Below are 11117 nucleotides of genomic sequence, written 5' to 3' on the forward strand. Positions count from 1 at the left end.
AAATGTTAAACCAAATTGTCCATGGGCATTAAGATCAGGTCGTGTGCAGCTGCGCTCCAAATCAATGATTACTTGGGTGCTGCCAGCTGCGGGCAGGATTGAAATAAACCCAACCCATGGAAACCTCTTACGGTACCCTTCATTCTGCGACATACAATTTTTCCTATCATCTCGCAAATCTCCATTTTGGACGAGACTGACTTTATTACCAAAATTATCCTATTTTCACTTTGTTGTAAAATTTGACACTAGAATAAATGTTTCTGACTTATATCGATGCCACATAAGCCATTTTCAAAACAAGAAGTTGCTTTATAGGGGCAGCCGCTCTTTTCTAAGAGTGTAGTTCTAAATGAGAGGGTTTTGTATTTCTCTCTCTCTCTCTCTCTTTCTCGCTGTGCCTCTCTCTGTCCATCTCTCTCAAATCAAATCAAAGTTTATTGGTTTGCGTACACAGATTTGCAGATGTTATTGCAGGTGCAGCTCTCTCTCTCTCACACACAGACAGGAAAAGAAAGAAAAGACAGTTGAGATAGAGACAGACGTCTGCAGACAGTTGTCATAGAAAATGGACTAAGTAACCTGTCAATGCCAAAGAATTGGCTATGTCCTTATAGTCGGGCCAAGAAGCTCCATGCACTGTCACTTCATAACTCACGTGGCTGGTTTGGAAGAAATGATCAAAGTATTTTTTTTTATGATTTATTAATTTTTGCAGATTTCAAATGGCAACATCCTGTGTTTTATCAATATCATTCAAATGTAAAAAAAAAAAAAAAGAAGAAAAGTACAACAAAAAAAAGTAAATTCTAGGAAAAACCTGACAACACAACTTTGAATACAATCAGATTTTGGGGCACTTAAGGCTTGGCAACGCTGAAACGGTTTGAGTGTCTGCAGGCTTGTAGTGAAGCGTCGAGGGCCATGATTACGATGCGAGAGCTGAGGAGATGTCCTCAAACAAAATCAAATCGCGGACCTGGCATGTCATCACTGAGCAGCAAGCGCTCACTTGGGAAGGGTGATAAACTCTGCAACTCGCTCAGATTGAGCCATTCCTTCGTTTGTTTGTTCCAACACTCCACCGCAGTCAATGCTCCAGGAGTTAGATTGTAGGGAATACAGAAAATGTTACAACCCCTTTGAAGTTAGGTCTAATATTGTCCTCATTTGACAGAGAAGTTCAAAAAAATTACTTTGGACATTGGCAGACAGTGCACTACAGTATTTACAATGGGAAACACACTGGGGTTCAGACTGCGTACAAAGTCTCTAGAAATGCTTTGTTCCAGCAGCTGACTCTCCAGGGATATTATAGGATGTCTTGTGTTCTCTATGGATGTCCAGTTGGTGTTTGAGGGCCTCCTCTCCTCTCTATGTGTTCACTCTGAGCTGGGTGAGGCAGCAGAGTCTATGTCGTCTGCCTCCAGGTCGTTAGGGGAAGCAGGCTGTCCTCCTTTCACTCTCTTCCACTTCATCCTTCTGTTCTGGAACCACACCTTCACCTACAGGATATAAACAGGAAGTGTCACTACATTTTCTACCCAGTAATATATCTGGACGTTTGGGATACTGAGTGAGATTGTTTCCATGTGTTCATATCTTAATGTTTATTATAAATAAGCATAATCCCAAAACGTTCCACACCAGTTCAGATCATCAGTCAGGTGGGTGTTTTTTTTGTTGGTGATTGTGAAACACGTGCAGTCTCAGTGTAAAGTATGAATTTAGGTTTGGATTACAGTTAAGTCAGTATCATATCGTTTCTGTCTGATGAAGACCTTGTAACTCAATTTTTGTTTCGATTTTTTGAAAGCAGCAACACATTTCATGACTCTAGGACCAATAAAATGTGTTCAAAATAGCTTCTGAAGTTTCATAATTGTATGTTCAATAGTGGGAAAATATGCCACTTTTTTTCCATTTCCTGAAAGGTTTCTGTTTTGTAGATAAGAGGTTGTCATCAGACAGCGTCAATGTGTAGGTTTCAGTAGCTAATGAGCTCTCTGGATCATTCTACAATATCACTGACATGACTTATGACATCATTTCCTTGGACCCAGTCAGTCGCTATCCTGTGCCGACTGGACCCACATACTCAGGGGAGGGCAGTGCCTGACCTCCGCGCATCCCTCTCAGCATTCCCCACGGCAACACTGGGACAGACTAATCTCTTCCCACACTATTTTTATGAAGACTATCCCCTCGTCTGATACTGTCTGCCACTTGTGACTGAAGGAACGTCAGTCTGCCAAGATGTGTAGGATGTGTGTCGGGGGGGTGGGGGGGGGGGGGGGGGGGGGGGGGGGGTCACCAAAAAGTTGAGCCTGAGTTGCAATGGGACTCAGAACCCGGAGTGTAGGCCTAGCTGGCCTTGAGCACCAGAGGCCTGGGAAATTCATCTAAGAGCAGGCTATGTTCGGTCACTGAGAAACTATGGGCTTGTTAGGAGGAGTGGGGAGTGGGGACAGGGGCTGGAAATGGGGAGAGGAACAGAGGAGACTGCCAAGTCCTTACAAATGTTTGCCTTGTCTCACCAGGTTCTAAGATCTGCTGCCCAATCACAAAGGAAGGCTTCAAACATTCCCCCGCTCCGGTTGGTCACCTATTAGGATGAGTGCTATTAACGAGAAACGACCTGAGCCAGTAGTTGTAGGCTGCAAAGACTCAACTATGTTCCAGCTCTCTATATCAAGAGCATTGTTAAATATATGTCAATTTTTTACATAATTTGTGGTTAATAATATTACCCTTTAAATCGCATGTTCTCATCCAATCAACAGGCTCTTCTCTTATTTGTCAGACAATCAGCTGAAAACATCCGCTTTTTCATAGACCTCTTCTTTCTATTCCCTGGGAAAATGTATGCTTATAGATCACTAAATACTGTCATTGTGTAGAAGTATTCTGGTGTGGGTGTTGTGTGCTTGATGCCAGCGGTAGAAAAAGTACCCAATTGTCATACTTGAGTAAAAGTAAAGATGCCTTAATAGAAAATGACTCAAGTAAAAGTGAAAGTCGCCCAGTAAAATACAACATGAGCAAAAGTCTAAAAGTATTTGGTTTTAGTATCAAAAGTAAATGTAATTGCAAAAATATACCTAAGTATCAAAAGAAAAAGTAAAAGTATAAATAATTTAAAAATCTTTAAATTAAACAAACCAGATGGCACCATTATTATTTTTAATTTTTTTATGCATGCATAGCCAGGGACACACTCCAACATTTACAAATGGAGCATGTGTGTTTCATGATTCTGACAGATCAGAGACAGTGGGGATGACCAGGAATGTTCTCTTGATAAGTGCATGAATTTGACCATTTTCCGGTCCTGCTAAGCATTCAAAATGTAATGGGTACTTTTGGGTGACAGGGAAAATGTATGGAGTAAAAAGTACATTTTTTTCTTCAGGAATGTAGTGAAGTATAAAGTATAATTAGTAAAGTAAAGTGCAGATACCACAATAAACTACTTAAGTAGTACTTTAAAGTATTTTTTTACTCAAGTTTGATGATCTTCATTACCTGTCTCTCTGTGAGGTCCAGGTTGACCGCAATCTCATAGCGACGCAGTCTGGTCAGGTAGTTATGGTGGGTGAACTCTGCCTCCAGTTCCCGGAGCTGCTCTTTGGTGAACGCTGTACGCTCTTTCCTCGCTTTGCAGTTAGAGTCCACCTTGAAGTTAGAGTCCTGAATATCTGGAGGACATCAGAAGAGGAGAGAATTGTTATTTCATTACCACTGCATGATTATGCTATGCTATGATATGCAGTAGTGTTGAGAAATAATTCTGTAAAATCTGTGTAAAATTCTGTGCACGCCAGTTTGCTACACCAGGAAAAGAATCATTCAGGAACAGGAAATGTGAATTATTATGTGGATTATAATTCATGGACATTTTTGTAGGGGTTGATACATTTTCTGTCAGGGCAAATCAAGTCTGAAATTTCAAAGTGCACATTTCAAACTTTAGAAGCCTTTTTTAAACACAAATACATGACAAGTTTGCATTTCCTGCTTTGCAGGAAAGTTCTCATCAACAGATCACATTAAGATCCTACATCTATACCTGCATTTATGTGTTGAAGGAGTACCACTTAGGCCTACAATGTCTTGGCGTGTATATTGGTTTTGATCTGAATTTGGACACAAGTTGAGTGGTTTGTCTGTCTGGTATTAGGCCGTTTCGGAAAGAAGAGGTCAACCAACAAGTCTTTCGAGGCTCTAGTTGTACACTCAGAGAGCGACCGGACCAACATCCTATGTGAGACCTCCCTGACCACACTGACCTGAAGTCCCACTCACTGAGTTACACTATCTAACCAGCAGTGCCGCAGTCAAGTCAACGCTCCTTTGCGCTGCAACAGGGGCCACCTAACCAGGAGGCAGAGGGCTTGAGTTAGAGAGGAATGCAGCGGAACATCGTTAAACCCTCTAACAAAAGAACAAAGGTGGGGATTTGTCCGGCTCAAGCGCGTGCATCTCTGGGAAGATGGGAAGACTTCCCCTCATGGGCCAGAGGAGAGGAGGCTGAGGGCCATGGCACAGTAACTCACACACAAGCTGTCAACCTCGCCAGCCTCTGGAAAATAGGAAGCCTTCTCACCCGTGTAGCAGAGCATAGGAAAGAGTAATTATGAAATCCTGTGCTGTAATTACCATGGTATTCATATATGTGTGCATTGTGTTTATTGATTTAGTCTCATTATAGGTTAATACAGTTTGTATGATAAATTTGTACGACCGGGAATATGAAGGCTATTGTAAAATGTATAGTATATTAGGATAGAGAATACTGTACATGAAAGACATTTAATAATACCTTGTTAAAAATCTCAACTATATATTAAATGGAATGATTCTAGCTAACAATTCTGCATAGGTAGCGACACTAGCTGCTGATGTAATCTCGAGAAAATTGTTATAATTTGTCAAAGTGAAAAGTTCTGCTTTGTACTTGCCAGAGCGTGGAGCCAGACTGTGAAATTAACTGCAGCGCCTGGTCCAGATGTGACTGGGCAGATCCAGACTCTCTCTCTCTCTGTGTGTGTGTGTGTGTGTGTGTGTGTGTGTGTGTGTGTGTGTGTGTGTGTGTGTGTGTGTGTGTGTGTGTGTGTGTGTGTGTGTGTGTGTGTTTGTGTTTGTGTGTGTGCGTGTGTGCGTGCGTGCGTGCACATGTGTCCGCGTCCTTCATCAGACTCATTGTGTGCGTGTGCGTGTGTGTGCACATGTGCCGTGTCCTTCAGTGTGTGCTCGCATGTGTGTGTTTGCATGCGTCTTTGCCTTGCTTGTGCATAGCCATGGAAAGTAGGGGTACCCCCAACCCAAAACATCTTCCCGCAGCCAAGACTCCCATTCAGAGAGACCAACCTACCAACCTGTGGTCTATAATGCCTCATGTTGAGAACGCCGTATTATCATGATTAAAACCCAGATTAAGGAAACTTGTTCAACGTACGCTGCTCTACTCTGGCCTGTTGAGGAGGAACTGAGTAGAGAGCAGGTTTAGCTTGCTGAACACCTGGCAGGACAGATTTAATGGGCACACACACTGGCCTTCACTAAACAGGCCCCAATAAATACCCTGCACAGCCAGAGACCGTAAACTGGAGGGGAGCAACTCCTGCACCCAGCGGGACTCCGTAACACAAACAGCATTTGGCATTTCTGGGAGATGGTGCAAAAGTAATTTGTCTTAATTAACACTGAATTAAGCCCATTGTAAACAAGTGGGTTTTCAGACTCAAACAGAAATGAAAAGGACTATTTAATTAATGACGTGATTAGTTGGTGTATTAAAGTGTGTGCCAATGTTTATGAACGTAATAAACACGTGTACATCTCCAAGATGGTTTTCTTCACAGTAAAAATGGTGTTGAAATTTGTTTTATATCGGAGTGGTTATATGTATATTAAAGTATTTTAGAGACTTTATTATTATAAAGTTGATAAGTTAACAATGATGTTGGTCAGGCTAATGGATTAAAATCACCTTGCAATGTTCATATGTTTAGCAGCACTATAAACATGTTCTAAATACAATTAGTTACATACCAGTCTCATTTATGTTTCAGTATTAGCACAACAAGGTTCAACAAAGTTAAATGGTTGGCTATGATAAGTATAATATTAAAAGCATTTAAGTGTCTACTATTCAAATTGCAGCACTATTGTAGTGGAGTTGGATAAATACAGACGCATTATAGCTTACCTTGCTTGATTTAGATGAAACAGAGCTTGTCTAAACTAGTTCTTACACGATGGCTTATAAAACGCATTAAAACCTGTAGATAAACCTGACATTCCTTCAAAACATGTAATAATCTGCACATCAGTAGATGTTGAACCTTTTGAAACGGTTGAAAGTATGAATGAAGGTGAATCCATCACCATGTCTTAGAGCTTGTATACAACCTGGCCTCAGAGCATTTTCTATTATTCTGTATGTAAATCCAAGACACTCCATTTATTATGATATGCTATGCATTACAATTTGCAGGATATGGTACGAACTGTAATTCGTACAATATGTTACGAATTTGCAAACCGTATGATATGTTACAATTTCCAATTTGTTGTTGCTAATGTTAACTAGGTGGCTAGGTGACTAATGCTAATGTTAGCCAGCTGGCTAACGTTAGCTAGGCTAAGGGTTAGGTTTAGGGTTAAAGTTAGGAGTGTTAGGTTAAAGGGTTAAGGTTAGGGGAAGGGTTAGCTAAAAGGGTAAAGGTTAAAGTTAGCATTTAGGGAAGGGTTGTCTAACATGCTATGTACAGTAGGTGCAAAGTAGCTAAAAAGTAAAAAGTAGTTGCAATGTTGCGAATGAGCTAAAATGCTAAAGTTGTCCATGATGAGATTCGAACACCCTCCTTTAGTTTTCTTGCCTTATGTAACCTCATGTCTTATGTAACCATACCAAACATGACATATCATACTAATTTGAGTGTCACGGATTTACATTTACTATGTTATGTCTAGTCAATGAGACCAGGCTATTATATACTGTAGCATTGTGTCAATGCCATAGATCCCTTTCCTGCAGTCAAATTACCTAGTTGCCTCATGGGTGGAATGTTATTCATATTTTTTCAAATTTCATCATTAATCAAAATTAAAAATTAAACTGCTGAAAATCTGGTCAAACGATGTTGCTGTATTTCAGTCTTCTGTGAAGTATATAAAGTGTAATATTGGGATGCTAACTCAAAATTAAATACATTTCAACTCTATATCTGACATGGTACAGGTGTCTGCTTTTTTAAAAACCATGTGTGTGAGGTGTATACTTTTCTTTCAAAGTAGATTGAAGACTACCAAGAACCACTCTGTATGACACTGATTTACCCACTCCAGTAAAAGGTTAATACGGGTATTTTCCCAATACTAGGTCAAAGTATTCAATGCAGGTTTGAATGGTCATCTATGAAATACTGGGCCGACGCAGTGGTCAACCATGTTGCATGTGTTCAGTGGGAGATTCTGTTACACCTTAATGACAGGAAAATGTCAATGGATGAGAATGTAAAAGCGGGGTTGCAGGCAAGTGATTTTACCAGACGTGGTCTGGCATGTTTTCACTGGAGTGAGGAATAGTTGCAATAAGAAAAGGGGGGAAACACAATAAGAAAAGGGGGGAAACACAATAAGAAAAGGGGGGAAACACAATAAGAAAAGGGGGGAAACACAATAAGAAAAGGGGGGAAACACAATAAGGAAAGGGGGGAAACACAATAAGAAAAGGGGGGAAACACAATAAGAAAAGGGGGAAAACACAAGAAAAGGGGGAGAAAAATCTACATTTCTCCAATTAAGTGCCTAAGGCCTTTGTCTGCTGCGCTATGAAGGAGATCTCACATTAGACACGTTTATCGAATAACGTCTTCAAGCCCTAAGTGATTTTTCCAAAATGAGTATTTTGTTTTTTTAGTTTTGTCCATCCTCATATAGCCAGTAGCCCACGCGAATACTGATCGAGGAGGTAATGCATTTATTTATCTTCAAACAATGTCCCCCATTCTAGAGAGGTTTGAAAGTTTGGCTTCCATAGCATGGCCGGAAGCTGAAGGGAATGCCTATAGCAGATGTGCTGACAAAAGTGAGGTTCACTTTTCCTCTCTTTCAGCTAGCATGAAATTGGGAGTATATTTCAATAACATATCTATAGCTAGAAAATAAATATAAACAGTTCCCAGTGCCATTAACTAAAATGGCCGGTCATTAAAAGTGTGTGACTTTTAGGAATTAGCACTTCATGGATATCAGTTACTGCACTAGAAATGTGGTTTGATTTCCTGTCACTGAATGAAATAAGATAAAAGGAATAGATTAGTGAACAATTACAACTCTTTTTTTTAAGTTCGAAGACTAAACTCTTAATTGAGAATTTGAATATGGCCCTGAACTGAATCATAAATACATGTTTTTTTCCCAGGGAACTCTTTCACTTGCATTTGTGTTGCATCAGAAATAGTACTCTGGCGACCGGTATAATATCCCCATGATATTTAAACATAGATCCTTAAGTGTCTTACCCTACTAGCCAAACTTAAGAAATATCTGTTGGTCTTTTGTTGCTATATCATTGTTTACGGTAACAAGTGCATCAATAATCAATGGGGAATTGCGAGGTATAAACAGTTGCCTGCCTGTTGGTGTTGATATTAAATTGAATAGTTCATGGAGCTTCTAATACTTTTAATAGTAGTACTTATTAAGACATCTAACGGTATATCTGCTAGCATGGACCGTGATACTATACATCATAAGAGTATGAGATACGCAAGCTTATTTTGCTGACAAACATCTCATTTGATTTATAACCGCAGTATCCTGAAAGCCGTCATGTCTCAATGATACAAATGATACACGGATTCAACAAAGAGTTACAGTTAGTCATTTCAACATTGTAGGAGCCCTCAAACAATGAGAGGATGCAACTGGTCCACTCGGAGTGTGTCTTGAGCACCAAGTATCGTCACCTTTTGCATACCTATCTGTTGAGGCTCTAGGTTGACTGTCTTTTGGTGAGGAAACAGATACAGAGATTCTGTCCCATTGTTCAGCAATGACATGGGGCATTGGTGAATGTGATACTGTATCATCGTCCACTGGTAAAGTAGTCTGGTGAGAGTCTCCCTGCAGAATAACACATCTGTCTCGTGTACTCATGAGGGAAAGGGGTTTGTTGAAATGAATGTAAACTCTGGGAGTCATGTTTTAACTTCTGTCTCTGCATGGCATTTAACTTGAATTTGCACGCTATGTAGGCCTGCTGAAGTGGTCACCCATGTCTTTCCCCACATCTTTTCAGTCATGGTATTTACCGGCAGCACACCCCAACTGATCCCGCCACGACGTATCATTGACTCACCTATTACGTCCCTCTTCCTCTTGGAGCTCTTCTTCTCTGTGTCGGCTGATGCCATACCTTGTGGCGAGTACTCCCCCTTCAGACACCTGGGCACTGCCCCTGGCAGCCTCTCCCCACCTGTGCTGTCCATCTCCCCCCCTACGCCCCCCACAACTCCTCCACCAACCACCGCCACGGGCGTCACCCGACAGGCCTCCTGCCCCCGGCCCCGCGTCTCACAGGGGGGGAACTGCCAGTCGGCCCTCTGGAAGCCTGCATGGGGCTCTTGGTAAAGTCTGTCGTCGCGGGGGTATGCGGTGTGGGATGCGGGCACCAGGCAGGAGGTGGAGAAGTCTGTATAGGAAAGGTACTCAGGCTTCTGGTGCAGGGAGAAGGGGGCCTGCTGGTAGGGCGACTGGAGCCCCACTCCGGGGTGAGGGTTCCTCACGCAACCCCAGATGGGGCTGCCGGGGTGGGCGCTCCGCATGCAGCTGCTGGTTGTCTGATCCATGGCGATAAACACAACAAACACTCCCTCACACACACACACTTAGTCAACCTCACACACTTCTGGAGTGAAGTCCTTGCTGAGAGCTGAAAGTCCCTTCAGAGTGTTCTCTGGTTCTGTCAATATAGGGTAATATCCACTTCAGCTTTTTGATTTTAGAAGCACATCATCTCCCCAGCACATCCAACTCTGGAAGAAGTTACTCTCTCTCTTTGTCTGTCTGCCTTTCTGTCACTGACCGTGTCTTGTTGACTCTCCTCAGTCCAATGTGTAAGGATGGACACCTTCCTCTGGTTAAGTTGGTCTCTCTCCGTCTTGCATGTGTAACGTTGTAGAGAGCAGCACCTCACACACACTCACACACACATAACCCGACCGGCAAGTGGACAAGTGATCTGACTGGCTGTGCTGCTAGAGAAGTGTTCGGCTAACCCCTGTGTCCACACAGACACACTCACACACACACAGACACACACTCTCCTGACCGGGCTGGCTGCTTTCACAGTTCTAAGATATTCCTGACAAGTGGTCCCTCCTCCCTTTTTAAACGCAGAGGTGGGAAAGAGTGGCAAGTTTATGGAGTGTAACGCGAGCCTAAAGAGGAGGAGCCCTGGCGGCCACATGTGGGTACCCTGCGACCAACCCCACCAACTCTGCCTCATCAACTATTAATCACAGGGGAAATGTTATATGCACATCTAATGGGCTTTCCAGACGCGCCGCACTTTTAAAGGGACATTGTCTGTAAAATATAAACGCGAACACCCACATGGGAGTTAGGGTCCAGCAGGCGGATTATTCTACTCCTTAGCGTTTTTTTGACACACAATTTAGCCCGACACTCTTTGGAGGAAAGTTGACCTACACCCCCTTCACTCTACACCCCTGTCTTCTCCAATCTACATTTTTGTCTCTCCGCATAAGCTAAAGTCCTTCTGTATATGTGTTTAGTCTTGAGCTATTCAGCCTAATCGGCCTGGCAGGATTCCACTTAGCTTTTGTGTGATAAGTCGGTTGGATTTGGTAGCTAACGACTCTCACACCTCTTGAGTACACTTTACTGTAGGTGAGATGGAATACGGGATTTCAGAGCAGAGTTTTAGATTTGAAATGGTCCGTTATTGATAATTCATAGTTCATCTTGGAAAATGTTTATTTTTGACAACTTTTTTTCAATATATCTGATTGATTGTGGTTTTACTGTGCAATATTTTACCTCTTTTGTTTTGAACCGTGACATGCACTGAACTGTGAGACTTG

General features: G+C 42.0%; 1 protein-coding gene across 1 annotated transcript; it reads right to left on the reverse strand.

Annotated features, from left to right (window-relative positions):
- Positions 1–688: 688 nt before the first annotated feature.
- LOC110499109 (homeobox protein MOX-1) lies at positions 689–10408 on the reverse strand. The gene is made up of 3 exons (XM_021576021.2): positions 9371–10408; positions 3526–3698; positions 689–1505 (listed from the first exon to the last, which is right to left on the reverse strand). The coding sequence occupies exons 1-3, from the start codon at positions 9858–9860 to the stop codon at positions 1383–1385; spliced, it is 786 nt and encodes a 261-aa protein (XP_021431696.1). The 5' UTR covers positions 9861–10408; the 3' UTR covers positions 689–1382.
- Between the last annotated feature and the right edge of the window lie 709 nt (positions 10409–11117).

This window comes from Oncorhynchus mykiss, chromosome 20, assembly GCF_013265735.2.
Source record: "Oncorhynchus mykiss isolate Arlee chromosome 20, USDA_OmykA_1.1, whole genome shotgun sequence".
NCBI lineage: Eukaryota > Metazoa > Chordata > Actinopteri > Salmoniformes > Salmonidae > Oncorhynchus > Oncorhynchus mykiss.